We start from the raw sequence: 23,882 nt of genomic DNA on the forward strand, positions 1-23,882 counted from the left end.
TTACAATATTTCATTGTTTAGCGTGTTTTATCCTTACTTGTGCAATTTCTGGGAAACTTCACAGAAGGTCACCCATCCCTGTACTACTCTAGGTTAAGCACGCTTAACTGTGAAGTTCTGATGAGTAAGCTACCCAAATGTATATGTATGTTGTGAGTATAACTTGTACAAATTAATTCATTTAAGTCATCCTCAAATATACAATCTCATATTTATACTATAATAATAATATATAATAATTTTATATTACGAATAATAATAATAATAATAATATATTTAATTATTCTTTATTTATATGTACTTACTTTTATAATTAACATCTACTTATTTCTATTTAAAATTATAATTTAAATTATTTAATTTTATAATTTATAATGATAATATAATTTATAAAATTATAAATATTTATTTATTACATACTTATAAATTACATTTTAATACTTTAAATAAATTATTAATTAATTTAATATATTTATTTACCTTAAATCAAACATATAAAATTCAAAAAATGTATTTATCCTTGTTTTTTTTCTAATTATCAACTATTAATAAAAACATTTTATATCTAGATAAATTAAACTTTATTTTTATAAAATTTAACATATTTATTTTTGTATTTTTAATAGTGTTAAATTATTATAAAATAAGTCTTTATGATTGTAGTTCTACCCAAACATTTAAAAAATGTCTATGATAGATAAATAAGTCATACTTAAAATATATATTTTTAAAGAAAGTTAGGTTCAAACCAACTAAATTATAATAAAATATAGTGTGACCTAATTTATTTTCATCTTTAATACTAATCGTAGATATAAAAAACTTGTAATAAATAATTATAATATATATTTAATTTATACCTTTCAAAGATATATAAAATTTTTAATACTACAAATATATATAAGAAAATAAAAATAATAAATTAAAAATAAGAAATTAAAATAAGAAATTAAAAATAAGAATTAAAAATAATAATTAAAATAAGAAATTTTTGACGGATTTATATTTCTGTTGGAAAAATCCGTCGGAAATTTTTGATGGATTTATATTTCTGTCGAAAAGTTTCCATCAAAAATTTTCGACAGATTTATATTTCTGTAGGAAATTTCTGACGGAAAATTTTTGACAGAAAATTTTGTCAGAAATTTCTGACGGAAATATAAATCCGTCAGAAATTTCTGACGAAAATATTCGTCAGAAAATTCTGTCAAAAATTTTTGACGGATCCATATCCGTCAGAAATTTTCCGTCGAAAATTTACATTTTTCTTGTAGTGAAAGAACTGAGGCAGTGGCAGAGGTTGAAGCAGCGGAAGAAGCCATGGCAGCAAGAAACAAAAGAGAAAACCAGAAGAAGCACAAGAATGAAGATGGAGCAGAGAAGGAAGAAAGAAACAAAGACTCAAGGGCGCACAGTGAAAAAGCAATAAAAGAAATTTTACCCTAAAAAGACTTTTAAACAAGTGTAAACGGGCCAAGGTAAAGGCCCACACGAGTCAGGTCAGCCATCAACGTTTCAAATCACAAATTCAAATCAACGGACAAGAGCATAGGGAAACGTGAGCAGGCGTCGTCAAAATTTATTAAGAGCAGTAAAATTTTTTAAATATAACGGTAGCCACATTTAATGCATGTCTGATTAGGGTTCTATCGAAATACGTGACTCGAAAGTTAATTAGTGTTGATCGAAAAATGAAAGTTATAGGAATTCAGTCTTTCATCGTCTTAACCCGTGCTTCAAAGACTAAATTCCTAGGGGGGCATTTGTTAGGGCCACTCGAAAAATATACTTTTTTGAAATTACTCGAAAAAGGAGGAGGATTGAAGAGGTATCTACCAAAATGAAACTAGAAACTATAAACACGCATACTCGAGGGATGCTCGAAAACGCAAGGAAGTTATTGGAGGTTAGCAGGTACACCAAGGTGGTTATTAAATATCGAATCGAGAGAAAAAACGTGGGACGAACGGTTACGAGGAGTTATATCTTTAGCCCACTTAAACGACGTAGTGGACAGCGGTTATGCGCCTACGATGAATTTACACAAAATCAACCGCTCTCGATGATCTCTATAAATAGAAGAAGCAACCTCGTGTAAGTGGTCGGAAAAAATCATACTTACTCTCTCAAGCACTCACCGCCTGCACATATGGCTTTCGTGCATGAAATTGCTGGGTATGGCAAATTCTTGACCACATTTCTTTTCTTGTTCTACGATTAGTGTAGTTAATTTCAATTCGTAGTTAGTCTAATTCTGGTATTGTAATTTGATCGTTATGTGAAGTGGACTATGATTTGTATTGCTAATATATTTATTGTTCATTCTATTCATTTGAGTATCTACGTGCATGGACATTATTGTTTGATAATCATTGATGAAAATCTAGAAACAAGAAATCACTAGTCACTCTGCCCCGTTTGTCCTTATTCTTCATAAAGTATAAACATAAAATACCTAAATTGAAACAAACTAGTGCTAGTTCGAATAAAAAGAACTCATACACAAATTCCACCACAAACATGATCTAAGAGATATGAACTTTCAATCTAACGGTTGGATTTACAAAATTCAAAATAAACATAAAGTTATTGAGCGGTGTAATACTTAATAAAAGTTACACCAGTGTAATTATAACCCTCTTCATATATACACACACACATATATATATATATATATATATATATATATATATAGTCTTTGCTAACATTGTTTTTTCATTTACTTACAATACTCATAATTCACTCAAAGGTTTCGTTCCTTTGAAATCTGAAATGATTCCTTGGTTTTTAAATACAAGAACGAAGGGAAAAGCAAAACAAAATGTTATTTTCTAACACTACACCAAATATTACTTTTTGCAGCAAATTTTATGAGGTCAGTAAAACTATTAGTGACATTTGAAGTGAATGTTAATAAACACCTCGTAAATAGTTGAGATAAATAAGTCTTTAATGAAAATTCTAACAATAATTTCAATGACCATTCAAAGTAATTTTCTAATTGCTTCCACATACATTTACCAACTTTTAGTTATGGCCGATAAAAGTTAAATATAAAAAAACTAAAACAATTTGTTGAGAAAAACACCTGCCATGACAACTTGGATGAATAAAGAATGGTAAGAAAGGTTTGTATTTCGACAAAATAAAAATATAAAATATAAATAAAAAAAAACTTCCACAGACATTTCCAATGGAACAAATAAGATATTTTATTGCAGCAATGAAATTCTAGGATAATTACATAACTAATAGTCTTCCCAAAAAAATAATCACTACAACAAAATTTCAAATATATCAACTACTTATTGAATACAACGTAACATTAAAATGAAAATAAATGTTCGAAATGTCCAAAATCACAACCCTTTCATATAGACTCCATTACTCCAAGAATTTGATGTTATTTCAAGAATTGTGCATTCCTATGCTCCATATATCAAGAGAAAGATTATAGTTGTTTTCATTACTGTTAAGTCAACAGATTATCTTAAAATTCTTTTGATTTTTAAGATTTTGTTGTTAACAAACAAAGAAGTTTTTGATCAATAGAAAAGTTCTTGAAATGAGATAAGATACAACTTTTTAGTAAGACAAATTCTCGTGAAAAGACAAAAGTTGCATTGAGACGATCCTATTACTTTTGCTAACTCAAACGAAGCTTTATCTATAGAGAGAGATTTGCATTTAATCTTTATCATTTATGATTTCTAAAAATAAAAGTGACTATATATGTATGAATGTTTCCTTAATATATCAAATTCAAAAATGTTTCCTTGGTACCTACACATCATGAAAAAGAAAGAAAGACATATTTTGTGTCAGAAAAGGACAAACATATCCTTGTAAATATGAAAAGATGCAATTAAAGTTGTTTTAACATTGTGCTAACCAGACACATGCATGGTTCTACCTACTTGGTACCTAAAAGGTAGTAAGTAACTTCTTTGATCAAATAAAAAGTGACAATTTGGAAAAAATATTTAATGCAAGCATTTATTACACAAACATATACTTCTCTCCTAAAGAAGCAAAACATGAAGATGGCGAAGTAAGCCCTGAAAGATAAGCCCATAGATTTGTAACAGTCATCTTCTTTCAAACACCTATATAAGCAAGCTCAGTAATTCATATAATATGATGACAATCAAGGCACAAAGACAAAATACTCATACAATAAATATTACTTCTTCAATCTTTCTGTAAATAACTTTGTACTTCATTGGTAGTATCACATCTTGAGAGGAAAATATAGCAATTTTGTAAACCTTTGTAACTTTGAGTTATTGGATTTGAGTTTGGAGAGTTTTGTCTGTAAAAAAATATTTGTTGTTTGAAGCTTAGAGAGGCTTTGTGTAAAAAGAATTTTTGACTAGTTACTTGAAAAAACAAGTTAAAGAACTGAGCCAGAAGTAGCTTGGTAAAATATTTTAAAATATTGAATGGTTTTTTTCATTTTCAACATCTTCAAAATTATTTTTCTTTATATAAATTAGAAAACAATCATTTAACTATTCATTTCTCACATTAAAAATTTATCTTTTAAAAAAAAAGTATAATTAATATGAACTTGGATAAACCATTATATTTTGACTAAGTTTATTTAACTATAATTGATATGACACACCGTGCACACATATATATAAGTTTGCTAATTCATAATTATTATTTTTTTAAGAAGTAAGTTAACAAGTTACATTTAGGTACATTTTAAAAAAAATATTAGGATTATAACTTGTTAATATACTTTTTTTTAAAAGAGAAGATGTATTTTAAGAAATCTCATATACATTTGATAACTCATATCCATTTGTTTTTAAGAAAAATTAAGTTAACAAACTACACTCAAATGTATTTTTTAAAAATAAAAATATACTTCAAAAATATATATTAATTTTAACCTTTGTTTACAATATAAAACATAAAAATCAATGGAATGCTTAAATTTTAACATGATAAATAATATATTTTATTATATATATATATATTAAGAAAATAATTAATATAAAAATTTAATGGGAGCATTTGCCCCTATATCAATCAACCTATACATCCGTCCTTGATACTAATGGAGTGAGTAAAAAGTTATAATAAGGTGATAATGGAGAGTCATGATGAATAAGCTCAGTGTTGAAGCTACACTTTAGAGTTTTAATAGCTTCAACAAAGGATGTAATAGAATATGAACATAAGACAAAGAAAAACATGAATGATTGAGGAAATAATGGAGGAATGAAATGAACTGCCAATAATAAAGTGTAGGAGGAGTGATTGTGGTGGAGCACAATGATTCAAAATATTCCTATTTATACTTTTTTCAAGTTAAGACTGACTTTAGACTTCATTCACAAAAGTGAAGTCTAATTGGTGTAATATAATGTATTCTATTACAATACATTAATGTCGAGTACATTTAACGTGACTTTGATTATTATATTCACTAATTTCCTTCATGCTTCCTCATCTCAACGTCATTAAGCTAGCTAGTACGGATAATTACTCGGCATATTGTCAAATGGAAAAAAAAATTAATAAATATGCAATTTATCAATAATTTGATAATAAAGGGAACAACTACTGTTGCAAAAAATCAAAATCATGAATGTTATGAATAAGTAATATGATCCTAAAACCCGACCGAACCCGCCACTGCGCCCACCCTTACTTTATCGTATGATATATTTTTTTGTTCAGCAAATAAACTGTAAATAAAAATTAAGGTAAAAGACTTACCATATGAACCCATATACAAGAAAGTTTGTGAAAGAGCATGTCCCTTGGTTAGCTAGTAATTTGAATGTATTTCAGTACTTTGCCGTAGGTTAATTTGTATTAATAATTAATAATTTATTACTAAAATTGTTCTTTGATTTCATTGGGATTACAAGACTGCAGATGCTTCTTCAAATTACTACAGGTGATTAAAACTGCTCTGTTGCTAAAGCAAAGTGTTGAACTTCTTTCTGACTCGATTTTTTTAATGAATTCTTTGATAATGAAAAAGTGGATGTGATGGAACAAACAAGAGTCGAGAAAAAATTCGTTATCAATTTTTTTTTTCAATATTCTTAGAATGTAAGGTTTTCAACTATTAATTTAACCCTAAAATATTGATTTGTAAAAAAAAAAAAGATGTTCTCTTTATAAACACTAATCTTTATAAACACTATGGTGATCTCACTGATAGAATGGGATCTCTGATATCATTTAATTTTCTTAATGCATGTTTGACAAAATTATGCAAGATATTAGTCTCACACATATGTATGAGTATGAGTCAAATGTCAATTCATAGTTCATACATAGAAGGGTGTGAGAATATTTCTTTTGGATATATTTATCTAATTCTTTTTATAAGATATTTTTAGTCAAATCATACATATTGATACAAGTATAGTTATATAGTTGATTTTATTGAATTTATAAGATAAAATCATGATGTATTAATTTTATCCTTTTTATTGATAATTGTTAGTTATATCAATACTATTTATTTAATTTAGATAATTATTAAATATATTTTATATTTTAGAGTCTAGTTTTTTATTTGTCACAAATAAATAATTAAAGGTAATCTTCTTTTAATTATGAAATTATTCAATCTTAGATATTTTTAATAGTTTTTATGTTTTAAGACACAAGGAGAGAAAACGTCATAGCAACCGAGTTACAAAATTAAATAAACTCAAAAGTCACTTCAAACTCGCTCAAGCCAACAACATAGGCGTTCTAAGTGAGCTCTTCAAAAGAAAGAAAAGAATAAAAGTGAAGATTTTTCTTAAACAAATGGGATGGACACTTTGGGCAAGCTAAGACAAAGGCAACCCTTAAAAGTTTATGTTGACTCGCTTAAGCAAACGAGATAGACACTTTTAGCGAGTCATCTCAAAAGGCACCATTGGAGAAAAATGAAAAACTCATTAAAGCGAGCTAGGCAAACGCTTTGAGTAAGCCAAGTTTGAGACAACCTCTGAAAGATTTTGTTGGCTCACTCAAGCAAGCCAACACAGTGAAGTCAAAGTTATATGTCATCATAGCTTGCTTAAACAAGCAAATCCTATCACTTTGAGCAAGAATGCGTTGACAAAAGCCCAATCAAATTATTATAAATTAGGGCTTGAAGAAGGATACTATACTTTACACATGGGTTTAGATTTTGAGAGAGATTAAACAAAGTTATAGTGAGAGCAGTTTTGTGATCATAGTATCCCTCGAAGATCTCTTATTATTCCTCTGCGTAATAAAATCCTTGGCTACTAGTGGAAAATCGGTCTTTTACGTTACCGTTTTCTCGTTAATCATAAAAATACCCAACGTAAAAAATAGGCGGTGACATTTTTGAAATCAATCTAAACTTTTTTACGTCGGACCAAAGGGGGTCCGATGTAAAAATTGTTGCTTGTTTTTGAATTTTAATAGTGCTCTAAATTTTATGAAATAGCTAAAACAAATTAATTTTTATGAATATAACAACCCAAATGCACCAGAATGCGAGAGATTTTGTACTAGTGTGAGATTGTACAGTTAAGGATGTCTTAGATAAATTAATTTGTACTACCAATACCAATAAGATGCTTATAATTTTCAATAACCCACTACTAGAAAAATTAAAATTAGAGAGGGAAAAAATCCGTCACTAATCTTCATAAAATCCGTCACAAATAAATTAGTGACGGAATTTGTGACGGAAATGATTCCGTCACAAAATTTGGCGTCACAAAATATTTAGTGACGGATTATTTTCTCCGTCACAATTAGTGACGGAATTAAGGCATCACAAACAATATAATTTCCGTCACTAATTTCTAACAATAAATGTTTAGAAATTAATAAAAATCCGTCGCAATTTGTGAGGGATTAAATCCCTCGCAATTTGTGAGGGATTGAGAGGTATGTGAGTCCGTCACAAATTGTGATGACACAAAATCCCTCACAAATTGCGAGGGATTTAATCCCTCACAAAGTGCGAGGGATTTAATCCCTCACAAATTGCGAGGGATTTAGTCCCTCACTAATTGATGTAAGTTCTACGATTTTTTTCGCGTGGGTTTTAAATTTTTTTTTTTGGGCTGTGCCCTTTCTTTTAAAAAAAATGATTTCGATTGCACCGCAAAGTCCACCACCTTGTGGATTTCATGAGCAGGGAATCTTAATCAGATATTCCCACAAGATTTAGATATTAACTAATAATTTAGTGATAAAATATTTGAAATAATGATAACCAAATTTTAGAGGACAGATCCAGAATATACTCCTACATATTATATTTTATTTATAACAAAAAATAACTGTTATTTTTAATTTTTATTCATTTGCTTTAACTTTCTAAAATAATCTCTTCATACATCATGAGTATTGGACCGTCCCGGCCGTAGGCCGAGTACCTTCTCGGCCCCGTCACACTTCAAGCCTTTTCGCCTTCTCGGCTCAAGGCTGGAGGACAAGTGGACCGTCCCGGCCGTAGGCCGAGTAACTTCTCGGAAGGAGCGAGTCACACTTCAAGCCTTTTCGCCTTCTCGGCTCAAGGCTGGAGGACAAGTGGACCGTCCCGGCCGTAGGCCGAGTACCTTCTCGGAAGGAGCGAGTCACACTTCAAGCCTTTTCGCCTTCTCGGCTCAAGGCTGGAGGACAAGTGGACCGTCCCGGCCGTAGGCCGAGTACCTTCTCGTTGAACGAGAACCGCGGAGCACCCTAAACCGAGTAACTTCTCGGAAGCTAAGGGCTACAGGGCGTGTTGGGACAAATGCAGGCCCATCTACCGCCAAGCCGAAAGACAATCTCGCCTAGCACCACATAAGGGTCTCATTCACCCTTAATGAGACCTACTCGGCCGTTATCCGAGAAGGGCCAACCAACGACCAGGCCCCACCCTCGCCCGCCAGTTACCTTCCAGATCGAAACGGCCATGAAGATCCCGATAATCGCGGGGCCCACGAAGCCCATAACACAAAAGTATAAAACCCAAAACCCTAGAGCTAGGACGACAGATTACACTTTTGAATGCTCTGGCTTTGAGGCTTGACCTAGGAAAAAACCCTAGTCCACCTTTTGGCCGGAACAAGTATGTATGTCTTTTTTTATATTAATTTTATTTTAAAATTACTCATAAATAAATTTTTTTTATTTATTTTATTCTAAGACTATTCATGAACAATTGTTGACTAAAATATTTTTTTTTTTCATTCGAATACAGTGCAGAATAAAGTTTTTAGTAATACATAATAGAAAATTATAATAAACTAATTTTTAAATTTATGTACATTATCACATTAAAAAAACTGTATGCATTACTAAGATAGAGTTTTTTACTCAATGAGACAAGGAAGTTAACACTCAGTTGTACATTTTGGAAGATTAGTTTTTCCTCCATGCTAACATTCCCCACAGCTACTCCCATGCAGAGCACCTTCTTAAGCTGGAATAGCCTTACTCTCATTAACCTTTGACTCGAGAGTTTCTTGGTGAGTCACAAGTGTTGGGAACTTCCCTGCAAAGTGGTGCAAAATATCAAAATAAGGTTCAGCTAAAGCAATATTGAAATCAGAAACCCAAAATATAACAATTCTAAAAAGCAGGGAATCAAATTAAAAGCAAGGGATAGTAGAGCCAATTCAAAAGGATAACCAAAGCCACTTAAAAAAATTATGTAGTTAGTGTTTAAAAACATCCAAGTAAATACAATATAGCGCAATGTGACCAAAAATTAACAAGAACACAGCAATGTATTATGTGAACTGATCAGAACAAGCAAATCACCAAGTACACTCTAGAACATCCAAGAGGATCAAAATCGTAAACCCGAAACAATAAAACGTGCCTGCCTTGTTGAGACCAGGTCCCAAGAGACGAGGAATTTGCTTGATCCTGCCACCATCTTGTTAAATAGCTGCTAGCAGTGCTATAACATTCTAAATTCTTGCATAAATAATCATTTGAAATGACAATAGTACTTGAAAGCAAACCAGAGAATAACTTGGAGTTCAAATTAGAGTTAATAGGTGAGCTTCCAACACAACAAAAGTACCAATCCAATTGCTAGATGTTAAAAAAATTGAACTTGACATCATCATTGAACATATCAAGACACCAAAAAAGTTACGAACATGCACATACAATTAAGCCTTACAGTAAAATAGTCATTAAAACTATCAACACACCAAAAAAATTAACATGCCTTGAACATGCCTGCATCAATTGATTATCAAATTTAGATATGCCAATATATCTTATTTAAAAAGACCCGAATGTGAGTTGATGACAATAATCCCCTCAATGATTTTCAAAAATGACACTCCACCACAACCAAGCTACTCTAAAATTATACTTCCACAGAATCTAAGAAAACAATCAGGCAACTAAAGATTTAACTATTGTTTAATCAAGTTATTGTACCATATATTTTTTATTTTATAAAATGTGATATTTTGAAAATGAAAACAAAGAAAACTCACATCTCTACAAGTAAAAGGTTGTCTAACACCGGTAACCATTAGTACAATTAGAACACGAAGGCCAAGACAATAGTGCCTATTAGTTGCCATATTTTCCTTTCTCTAACATCAAAGCATCTGAAAGCTAATACCTTGAATACTAGCATATTATTCACTTGTTTTCATGTATGTTTTTGAAACTGACCTGGTACAGAGTGCGAATGTGCAATGTGCCTATCTTTTCATTTTATTATAAAATATCTAATTGCACGTCTTGGGGCTCCTATTTCTAATCTTCCATTTCTTAAGCTCTGCAGAAATATCTAATTTTATTGCTACTTATAGTCCTACTATTTATCAACCATACGCTGAAGTCAAGAAGATTTGCAATTGTAACATTGCTCTACCTGGCAATACTTTTAGGTACCGCAGTAGAAAGTGGATACGGTGCTGGAGTTAGTGATTGATGGTGGAAAATGTGGGTGGAGGAATGTCATGTTTGGAAAATGAATTTGACTATCCGCAGCTGATGGTATTATTGTTGAAGGGAATCCTGATGATGCTGCAGTAGAGAACGGTGGAGTAAGAGTTGCCCCGCCGTAAGGACCTTGGACTTGCCATGCCCAATTTGGCATGGGACCAGCTTCCATCCTCTTCTCTATTGCTGTTTCCTGTGAATATAAAACCATAATTAGTATGTAACGCAGAACAAAGTAAGGAAAAATTAATTATGGTTGCCAGAATATGTGAAAATCACCTCACAGATGGGAAAGAAATTGCTACCACTCCAGACGGAAGAATGACGCTCGGATGCCATGGAGAAGCCAGGAGGTGGCTGAACAGGCAGTGATCTTGATCCAGAGTGCTGAAGCTATTAAGCAAAGTGAAAATATACAATGAAAGCTGAGAATACAAACTACAAATTCAGAAACACGTGAAACGTTATGAAATGTAATTGTTGAGACATATAATCTGAGGTGTGTTGTGTTACAATGAATTCTCCTGTTTAGTGTTAAAATTGAATTAAATAATTGTTACCTTTAATCTCTATGGGTTTGATAATTGACTTTGTTCATTTTATTACTTGCAATAATTGGTGCGTTTGCGAAATGTTTAACACTTATCATTAAATTTTCATGGGAGAGTTGGAGATATTACTCTATATCATAGATCATGCACCATTATTAATAGAATTAATAAATGACAATTAGAGAGTTGAATAGGTGAAAAGATATTTATTTATCAAATTCTCTTCTAGTTATCCAATAACATGAAACACATTTTCACAATATCTAATAGGGATAAAACATGAGAAATAAAATTGCTTTATAAAAAAATATAAAGTGCCATATAAAAAGAATCATCATTTTCTTTTAAATTGAATCTTATAATAAGGACCAAATGGAGTACTATATATATATATTAATCATGTTATAAATTTAAGCAACAAAAAAATTATTTCCTATATAAGATATGTTGTTTAGATCTATTAATTTTGCTAATCCTATCTAAAAAAATATTTTCTATGTTCCACAATAAGTGTTGTAAGTTATTTTATATTGACAAAGAAAAATTAATAAATAGATGAAAGAGAATAGTCTCTATTATCTATTATAAGCAAAAACATAATTAAACACATTTTTTTATATTAAATATAAGAAAATTTTAACTATTAATGATAGTCCTTAAAATATTTCTTTATTAATGTATGATTTTTTAGTTTACACTACCTTTTTTTGCCATTTATAATCTAGATAATTTAGGAAAAATATTATGAGATTAGTAAACTTTAATTATTACAAATTAACAATTTCTTTAATATGTGAAATCAATTTTTCTTCTTCTTATAATATAGAATAGATGGAGTAATAATTATACAAAATTAACCTAATAGTTAATCTTCTTTGTTTGTTATAATTGGTACGACACAATATATACATTTAAAGGTTATTATTATAATTATAAATGAAAAAAAGTAATTAATATTATATTGTAAACTAATATGATACTTATTTTTTTTAATATAAAATTTATTTTGGAATGAAGGAAGTAACTTATTTTTGCAAAATTACCCTTTCTTAAAATTTGGAATAAAAAATATTGAAAATATAATTTCAATTAAATAAATAAACAATTTAATTTTATTGATCACAAAATTTAATAGAATAAGATTAGTTAAGCTATTAAAAGTACTTGCAAACGATTTCTTGGTACCTTTTACCTAATTAATACTATTTTTTCTTTTGCTGATAAAAAAATTTAATAATAAGATTATTCAGTTATATATTTGAGAGTAATAAATATGAACTTCTCCGTCTTTTGTGCATAAGTTTCATTCGTTTTATAATAAAATTACCAGTACCATTAGTAGCCTCGTTGTGTCAAAGAACCATGTCACGTCACAATATCTTACTAGGTTCCCTAGAAAAGTATAATTTTTCATAATCTTTTATATATCGATTCCCAATAAAAGTAAAGTAGTCTATGTACAATGTAGGAATCTAATAACGGATCTTAATTAAAAAGCTCAAATATCGTTAAATTTGATCAAACGAATTTTAAATAATGTAACCCTGCTTTCACTTTAATTAGGAAATGAAATAGAGTCGATCCGAAGGATTTGCGACTATTCAATGATAGATCATTATTTTGTTGAAACACTGAAATACACAAAATCAATTTATTATTTTCTTGATATTGCTTTAAGAGTGCATTTTAGCATGAATAAAATAAGTAATACTTTTTCTTGCATATCGAGTTATTTCGTATATCAATATTGGATTTCTTTTTTAATTTTCACTGGACTCCGAGAATTATGTCATAATTTTCATAAAATTAATGACTAGCTAACAAAATGTGTTCATTTAGTGTAATCTCAAAGTTAAATAACTATAATAGGCAATTTTCAATAATTTCTTAAAGAGAAACAATATAATATGAGCTATAAATAACAACTTACGGCGGATAATAACACTAAATAATAAATATTCATGATGAAATATAAAAGACAAGAAATACTGACACATTAAAAGTTTAGAAAACCTCAAACGTGTGGTTCAGCGGTAGGGGTTGATCCACGCTTAAGCAAGGTCAGGGGTTCGAATCCTGTCTTGTGTATACAGTCGCGTTAAATCTTGGGGCCAGCTAACGAACCTAAAAAAAAAAAAATTTAGAAGAAAAATAATACTACTTCTATTCCTTTATATTAATCATTTAATATTATTTTACACATACTAAAAATGTAATAACATTTTCGATTTTAATATTTTTATTATACTCTTTTGTATTTTTACTTCATAATAAATATATACTAGTTATATGTGTAAATTAATTAAAAATTTAGATAAAAAATAAAGATATAATTGATAACATAACAATTATATCTTGAAATTTGAAAATAATTAATAAATAATTTTTTTTGATTGATATGTGTAGTATTTTTTTGATTTGGCACTAGATATGACATATTGGATTTGTATGGTTAGCTTTAAGTGGGTTTGGCTGTTGTGTTTTGGCTTCGGCCAATGATTTTTTTTTTGTTTTATTTTTTGTTCTTTCTTTACTTACTTTCTTTGCTTTTTCTTAGTGAGTTTTGGTTTGGTCTCCTCACTTGTACTTTTACTTTCTTTTATGTTTTAGTCCACTCTAATATGCTGCAGATGAATGGTGTGGGCTGAGGTGCTAACTTAGTTAGGATCTCTTGCCTACATAGTAATGCATTAGCATATCTATCTTTTTCAAAAAAAAAAAAAATTTACTAAAAGGAAGGTTGAGACTACTATTTAGAGTAACATTCAAGCTGAATAAGATCTACGCGATGGATGGTGATGGAACGCCGGAAGCCTTTCATTCATGCCTTGTCGCTGTTTAGAGTTTACAATTATCTCTTTGTTATACTTTTTCCTATAGTGTTTAACATATTCTTCCTAATCATTATTAGTTAAAATGATAGCAAATTATGAAATCGCTTACAAGATTCCTTAAATAAGAAATATTATCCCCATAAAATTATATAAGTCATATATATATATATATATATATATATATATATATATATATATATATATATATATATATATATATATATATTATAATAACGCCGGTATAATTTTTACTAACTATTATACTGTTCAATAGCTTTATATTAAATATGAATTTAGTAAATTCAACCGTTAGATTGAAAGCTCTTCATTCTTAGATTATATATACAAAATTTTATATTAATCTAAAATGATTTGATACTTCATTCTTATAAAAAAAATTTGACGTAATATATTCATTTCAAAATATACTAAAATATGAACACTTTGATTATCTTCTAGTTGTTATTTAATTTTAACAAAATTTGATATACACATATAAAATGATATGAACTTTCAATCTAACGGTTGAATTTAAAAAATTCACATTTAATATAAAGTTATTGAGCGGTGTAATAGTTAGTAAAAGTTACACCGATATTATTATAACCTTCCTCATATATATATATATATATATATATATATATATATATATATATATATATATATATATGAGAAATGATCCGTTTATTTCAAAAGTAAGTTTACTTAGACTTACTTTGTTAAATAACTTATGTACTACATCAAATTTCAATGATCCAACTATTGAATTTAAAGTTCTTAATACATGGATCAAATCTGCAAAGTTTTAAAAAAATTGAAAATCATTTAATGTTTCATTCATTAATTCAAATCAATAAATAAAATGATCTTATATTATCTGTCAATTTGAATTAATGAAATGAAGTATCAAATAGTTTTCAAATTTTTTAAAATTTGCAAATTTGATATATGCATTAAGAATTTTAAATTCAACGGTTGAATTGTTGAAATTTGATGTAGAATATGAGTTATTGAACAAAGTAAATTTATTTAGACTTACTCCTAGAGTAAACGGATTCCCCTCTCTCTCTATTATATATATATATATATATATATATATATATATATATATAGTGTTCACTAACATTACTTTTTCATATATTTATTACTTAAAAAAACACTTAATTTACTCATTGTTTACATTCTTTTATAGGATAAAATGAAACCTTGTATATAAATATGTTTTTTCATAAATATGATTCACAGGATTCACGTGATATCACAAAATTAAAAATTAATATGAATTTGTATGAGGTATATATGTAATATATTCTTTTATTTGTATCATGAGACATGCAAAGCATTAAGCCTTTTATCTCTTCTTGGTACAAGCACGATTGAAATGTTTATTAAGCAAACATAAAGATATTAACCTAATATTTGGTACAATCAGTAGGAGCAAAGGAAATCTTTCCTCCACTAAGATCGTACTCCACTCGAAAACCAACCAAAGTCTGGCTTCCAAGGAATGCATATTCATCTTCAGCAGTGGGATGTGCCAACAAGCAAAACAAGTTCTCAGTATCGTAATATTGGAATAGGTTTTGTTGATTCAAGCGAACCCTAGCTCCCAAAAAATGAAACACAAAATCAGGGAAACCCTTCTTAACATCATGTCTAAAACAAAATGTATTTTCAGGACTTTCCGGTGCCTCCTTGACACCCATGACTTCCTTCAACAAAGTCACAAACTCGTTGTAGAAACTTTGTTTGAGACTCGTCACTGTGGTCCCGGAATCGATGATGATGTTGCCATATGTTTGGCTTTTAACTGTCTTCACCACCTTTTTTCCAACGCTGATGCCTTCGAGATGGAGAAAGTAAAAGCCGGAATCAGAAGATTTGAGTATGAGGGGAGTGGACACAACCCTTTTTATTACTTTTTCAATTCCCACACCCCCAAATTTCAATTTGCTAGTGGAGTTTGAGTCCAAAGGATTGAAACAGTAGGAAAATTTGTTACCAATTTCATCACCTAGTTGTGAAATTAACGACAATGGTCCTGCTCCAAGACCGACTAGTCCTGTGTTCCTTGGCATGATTTTCTCAGCCACCGTATCGTTATTGTATGTTCCACACCCAAAAGTTAATAACTTACGAAATGTAGCAGCTTTGCCCCCACCACCAAAATTGATCACATCAACACCCAATTTTCCACTAGTGAATGATTGGTCACCGTAACCATATTCATATAAGCACTCACCTGATCTTGCACACCCGTGTTCATTCTTGGTGAGTAGTGTGCAAGGTTGTGAGTCACATGACACGGTCCTAAACGTGGAAGACTTTGTTGGGTCAAATAATGGGGCATGTTGGGGTGTACATTTCTCACAAGGGGAGCATTGCACCCAAATAAGATCACTCCCCGTGTCTGCAATAGCGAACCTTTCCACGGGAGGGGTACCAATGTAAAATCTCAAGAGGTATTCACCAAGGCCTTCATCTGGAATTGTAATGGATTTTGGTAATTTATTTTCCTTCATAAGGTGGCCAACACGATTGGATCGAGAAATGGAGCGTATCGCAGCATTCTTGATGCGCTCTGATGGGGTGAGTGAAGGCTTGTAGAAAGGTGACAATGGTGAGTCACGATGAATAAGATCGATGCTGAAGCCACTTAGAGTTTTAGTGGCTTCAACGAAGGATGCAATAGAAGGTGAACATAGGACAAAAAAATAAAATAGAAAAGCATGCATCATTGAGGAAATAATGGAGGAAAGAAATGAACTCCCAAGGATAGAGTGTACGAGGAGTGAATGGGGTGGACTAGTGGACCGTGGAGCACATTATCATTCAAAATATTTCTATTAATTTATAGAGTTTTCAGTGAAGATCACTTGAGACTTCATTCATTCATAGTGCTGTCTAATTGGTGTAATATACTGTATATTAGTGTAGTCCATTGTCGAGTAAATTCAACGGGACTTAATTATTACATTCACTAATTTTCATCGTGCTTGCCTCACCATCTCGACGTCATTATGCCAGCTAGTTCCAATAATTACTTGGCGTATTGGCAAATGGATTGCATACAAATTCAATAAAGTTGCAATTATCAATTATTCGATAATAAAGTGAACCACTAAAACCGTGGCAAAAAAAATTCGTAATCATGAATTGGGTTGTGGATAAGTATCCGAGACCAAAATTCATTAAAAAACAAACAAAAAACGGGTATAGGGCTCTAGTGTTACGCTAACTTAGGAAACTACTTTTACGTATAAGTATTCTAAAGCTAAAATCCATACAAATTGACATAAAGCTCTAGATGCCCACCAACTTGGGGCTACTGTTACGGTTAAATATCCTAATGTTAAAATTTATAGTCAAAATATCCTTATCTGATTATAGTTTATCTTATTTGTTTTTAACTGACCAATAGGATGTAACCAATACAAGTGTCAAGATCTTTTTCAAGACTTCATCAGAGGTCACTACTATATAATATTGATCAACCCATATTTTTCATGCTTGAGTCAACCTCATAACACTTTAAAATAGAATATTTTATCAAATTCCAACGTGGGCCAACTAGCACTTTGTGACACCCTTCTACCCCATAATAAATAAGTAACAACAATAAGAATAATTCAATAAATATAATATCAAGAAGGATCCACATATTTTAATAAAAACTCATAGGTTCACAAGTCTTGAAATAAATAGAAATAATAATAATAATAATAATAATAAAGTTTTACTCTTAAAAGAAAATTATCAAGGTCTCTAAAGAAAAATGAAAGGGATCCAGAATTTACAAATATAAGGTGAATATAAAACTCCTAAAAATAAGTCTCCTCAAACGACAAATAACAATTCATAACTAAAGCATCCTAAATTCATGCCCCAATGTCACATCCTATCAGAGCAGAACCCATTCCCTTTAGAACTCAACACTATGAGTGCCTTCATCTTCACCTAAAAGGAAACCACATAAAAACAGGACGGTGAGAGATAGATAACATCATATATGAACATAGAGCTACCCAATTCCCACACCACACCGTGCACCAAAATATCATCATTAAATATAAACAACAAATACATCTCATATAATTACCAAACATCATTTTTTTTCTTCAATCATACAAGCTTTCATACACATGCTCACTATATGCTCATACACATCTCCTCTCCTAAGAGTCTCAACTTGGCACTCCGCACAATGGGCGTACCTCGTCAATTCCCTTAGTTGTTGCCAATGCGGGCATACCGTTCTCACACCCTCCCAGGGCCGGTATGTTGCACGGTTAAACACCCAACGGCCCGTGCAAAGGCAATCCACCCACCGTTAAACCCTCTGTGGCCAGTGAGCTGCGCAATTAAACACCCAACGGCCCACGCATGGAATGCCTCCCGTCATGGTCCCCCCTGTCTCAACCCCTCTCTGGGCCCAGGGTCCAATGCAATATAGCCACGTCTGGCTTCTCAAGCACCACATGCAACTCATAAGTCTCATGCAACTCATGCATCCCACGTAACTCATAATTACTTCATCTCCATTATATAACATCATCACATGTCAATAACAATCCATGCAATATCATCCTCACATGCTAGGTACCTATCATTAAGTTATCAACATCATAGACCACAATTTTCACATAATTCTTCACACACATCACAATATCTATGACATTCAGTTAATAATTTAACCATAACTCGAGATATACATATCCTTTCTAAGTGATCCCAACTCCATTAGAATCCTAACATCAATATCTACAACTTTCATGAAGAACACAAATCCTAATAAAGTCGTTTCGGTTACCATTCAGGGCTCACAAAAATTGATGTTGTGGTTCGCACACAGATTGGAAGGCTCAAATTGCAACTCACATAACTTGATCAAATATTAATATTTTTACTCGATTCTTGTGTCTAAATGGTAGCCCCAGATGTCTAGTTTCTAACAAAACAAACGGCACTCGATTTGGATAACTACACAGAAAGATATCGCAAAATTACAAACGTATGTCGGGGTCCCGACGCCCGACGCCCAAAACTGGCGCTGAGCGCCCAAATCTCTGCCCAGACTCCCCTCTGTGAAATTAAACCTGAGTTTTACGAGTTCCAACAATGTTTTTACCAATTTTCACTACTTCTACACCCCGTTGGTTCAGTTTAACTCCATTTATATTCTTCATACGTTCCAAATCAATCCATACACATCTCAAGCCTCAAAAATTGGTTTCCATTGGTTTTACAAAAAAAAAATCTAAACTCTTCTTAACACATAAAATTCAAGTCATCAAATTTAAGGATAAAGAATTAACAAGAAAGCCCCAATGGAATTCAAAGACAATTCAAGAAATAAGTTCTTCCAAATGAATTAAGAATTTAGAACATCGATTGCACAGATAATCGTTCAGAATTTTAAATAGAGTTCCTAGAGGGACTTAGGGATTGCCCTCACTACCCGAACACCCCTATATTCACATATGAAGAAACCCATCCCCCCGTACCTGGATGAGCAGAAGATGAATGGTCTTGGTGTGATCTAAGATCGTTCCTGAGTACTCTTCCTTAGAGCTCTTTGTATCTCCTTTTTTTTCCCTAACCCTTTAGAACGCAAATGAGGCAGATAGGGTTAACACCACCTGACTCCTTTCTTAAAATTAATCCATTGGACTGGGTCAACCCAACCCGTTTTCCTTCTCTTCTAACCCACTTCTAATTTTCCTCAAAATAATTATATACATGTATATTATAAAATATTTTTTCTCTATAATAATAATATATTTCTGACCCTAAATATAATAATATAATTTCAATAACAAAATATCATATAAAATCAACCTTCTCTTAAAACATATAAATATTTATTTAAAAATGCTAATAAAAATACTTATTTAAAATAATTGTCCAAAATAATAATTATTTAAAACGTACAAAATAATATTCATCTATAATTATTAAAATAATTATGACCAAATACCATCTAATAATAATAATAATAATAATAATAATAACGTTTTTGAAAATTGGGGTGTTACAATACTCCCCTCCTTTAAGAAATTTCGTCCCCGAAATTTTTGTAATGGTAGACTTCTCTCTTCTTACTTTCTAATCCTTATGCAACCTCACTACCTTATTGATGTACAACTCTATCAATTTCACCAAAGGTTATCTAAAGGTAAAACAAGTAAACTTGGCGAGTCTATCCACTAAAACACAAATAGAATCGATCTCTTAAGTATCTCAGACAAACCTACAATTAAGGTCTATCCACTCACCATTACAGTTCTAAAATGGGACGTCTAAGTGCTACAAAATTCCAAAAGACTTCTTGCATACTAAACACGAGCATACAATTTCTCTACTCCTCTCTTCACCTTATGCCACCATGCTTCCGCTGCACCACTCTGATACATCCTCCTAAGGTCCCGATACATCTCAGTAGCTCCTAAATGAATGTCCTTCCTCTAAAATCATCTTTCTTAATTGAAGGTTACTAAGCACCCAAATTTGTTCTTGCACCTCAAAATAACATCGATTCTACTCAAAAAAATTATCTACACTCCTACCAATCTTTTCCACTTGGTTCTCTAAGAAAGGCTCTAACTCCTAGGCTTCTCTAATCTCATCCATTAATTCACTAGTCACTTTCAACATAATCAATTCAATGCTACTAAGGATAATCTCACACACAAAGCATAAGTCTCTAAATTCTTCAATCAAATCCAACCCTTAAATCATCATAAACGATATACCAGAGGTTATCATAATCAAGGCATCTGCTACAACATTGGTTTTACTTCTATGATCATCTCTAAAGATTAAGCACCTAAGCGTAAGTTCACTAGGTATACATATCAGATCTCTAATTTCACCACTCCATCTACACCCAACTCAAACTCTTATCCATCACCTTATCCTATAGCCTCATATCTTGTCACCAAAATTGTGCTTCTCCAATTTCTTTCAACAATCCATTCGTTACTCAAGTAATACTTAGTCTCACACTACTAAGAGTAACCTTATAAGCCAAACTTAAATCTCTAATTTGAGCCAAAAGGATTCATTTCTCTAATCATAAGGGAAGATAAATATAAAGGTTTCCTGTAATACCCCAATTTCTTTAAAATGATATTTTTATTAGTAATGGCATTTTTGTAATTACTGAGGACATTTTCGTAATTTTATAGAGGTATTAGGGGTATTTGAGTAACTCGGAACGGGCTGTTCCGAAAGTGAAACGGGCCGTTCTGAGCATTAAAAATGAGCAAAATTTTTAAGTTGGGAACGGGCCCAGAACGGGCCGTTCCGGAAGGGAACGGGCCGTTCCGGAGGGAGAACGGGCCGTTCTGCTGGGTTTTGGAACGGGCCGTTCTGGTTTCAGAACGGGCCGTTCTGCTTTTTGAGAACGGGCCGTTCCGATTTTGGAACGGGCCGTTCCAGTTGAGAAATTTTCCCACGTTTGAAGGATCCGGAACGGGCCGTTCCGAAATCAGTACGGCCGTTCCGGTTGCGCCAGGAGGCCTATAAATAGGGGCAGGGGGTGAAAATTTTATATTCAGTAAGAAAGTGAAATCCTAGAGAGAGAAAGAGAAGAGAGAGAGAGAGAGAGAGAGAGAGAGAGAGAGAGAAAGAAAGAAAGAAAGAAAGAGAGAAGGAAAAGAAAGAGGGGATCCAGAGGAGGAGGTCCTGCCCAAGTTTCAACTCCGCTTATCCAGGTAAGGGGGGAGTGAGAACCTCGCTCAGGGGTGTGGGGATAATTGTTGGATAGTTGTTTGTCGGATTGGCCCCCAATCCCTTGCCGTTGTTCTGTCTGATTTTCTATTTACTCTATTTTGTTCTTTATTGAAGATGTCGTTGTTCTGTTTGATTTTCTATTTACTCCACTTTGTTTTTGTTGAAGGTGTCGTTGTTCTGTCCGATTTTCTATTTATTCTACTTCGTTCTTTGTTGAAAGTAATAAATAAATATGAAATTAATGTTAATAATAAATAAGTTTTAATATGAAAAAGAATGTTCTCTGTGAATTCCTATGCGAACCTTATGAGGAGTATTTATGACACGACCTTGTGAAATATGGACAAATGACCTGAGACATATGAATGGACTATTGAGACATGTGATTATGAGACTATGACAAATGAGGACATGATGTACTAAATGAAATTATGTAACAAGTTAAATATTGAGTCAATGAGATTATGATGGTATGGCATGCATCATACGCATATATTATTCCAGGTGTGCCGCTGAGGCCGCATACCAGTGATGTAACATGCTAACAAGGTGTACCTTAGGGTCACCAGTGATGTAACATGCTAACAAGGTGTACCTTAGGGTCACCAGTGATGTAACTTGTAACCAGGTGTACCTTAGGGTCACCAGTGATGTAACCAGGTATACCTTTGGGTCACCAGTGATGATATGTGAAACTTCCGTATGGCGCCACATGCATGCATTTATGAGATGAGTCCATGACATCATTGCATGATAAATGAATGTATTTGTAATATTGATGATGTATGTGTATTGTTTACATGTGACTTATATTTGTTGTGTGTGTGTGGGTGCTATCTAACCTTTATTCTTCACCTGAAACTGAGTGAGATGTTTCTCACTCCCTTGTTGTTTTTGTATATGTTTTAAATTATGTTGCAGATGATCAACATCATGGGGATGTTGGTGATGAGGCTTAAGGCTTCAGTGGGGCATGCTCTGATAGGATGTGACGTCGGGCATAGCTAGGTTTATTTTGGATGTTATTATATTAAAAAGCTTTAATTTTCTCTTCTTATGTAATTTTGAACGTTCTTGAGAAAAGACCAAAATGTACATCTTTATTATACTATTTTATTATATGATTTTAAAGTTATAAATTAATTCCTAACTAGGAGGCACTGCCACCTTTACTGGAGTTAATTTATATTTCCTTTATTTGTATATATATGATTTCTTGTTTTCCAATAAATTGTATTGAAAGTCTTAACCTCTTTTCTTTTATAATTTCTACACTGGAGTTATGATTTATGAGTTACGAATGTGAATCTTCTACCTTATAATATTGGAAACAATTATTTTATACATGAAAGATGTTATTAAACTATGAAAGATTTTATTTACCCAAAAAGAAGAAAAGAAGAAATATTTTATTGTTACATTTGTTGTATATTAATAATGGGGTAGAGGGTGTCACATTTCCTACACAAAACATCGGTCACCACAATAGCTTTACTCAATTAACAACTAAGTTTGAAATATTAGTCCTCTAGAAATTAAACTATCTCTTTAGTCACATAATTAACTACTCAGTCAATAGATAATTAAGGCTCTAACGATCAAAAAATACTTCAAGCTTAGAATCATATACATAATGTCTCCAAATCTTAGTATAAATATTAAAGCTACTAACTCAAGGTCATAGATAAGAAAATTCCTCTCATGAATTTTCAATTGCCTAAAATCATAACCTACTACCTTTCCTTCTTGTCACAATACTCCTCCCAAACATATCTTTAGAAGCATAACTATATATCACAAAAGGCTTACTAAGATCGGCCAATGCTCACACTAGCGCACTAGTCGATCTTTCCTT

General features: G+C 31.6%; 1 protein-coding gene across 1 annotated transcript; it reads right to left on the minus strand.

Moving 5' to 3' along the window:
* Positions 1 to 15,559: 15,559 nt before the first annotated feature.
* Positions 15,560 to 17,159, minus strand: LOC109791698 (aspartic proteinase CDR1). The gene has a single exon (XM_020351024.3). The coding sequence runs from the start codon at positions 17,029 to 17,031 to the stop codon at positions 15,706 to 15,708; it is 1,326 nt and encodes a 441-aa protein (XP_020206613.1). The 5' UTR covers positions 17,032 to 17,159; the 3' UTR covers positions 15,560 to 15,705.
* Between the last annotated feature and the right edge of the window lie 6,723 nt (positions 17,160 to 23,882).

Source organism: Cajanus cajan, chromosome 10 (genome assembly GCF_000230855.2).
Source record: "Cajanus cajan strain Asha chromosome 10, NIPB_CcT2T_4, whole genome shotgun sequence".
Taxonomy (NCBI): domain Eukaryota; kingdom Viridiplantae; phylum Streptophyta; class Magnoliopsida; order Fabales; family Fabaceae; genus Cajanus; species Cajanus cajan.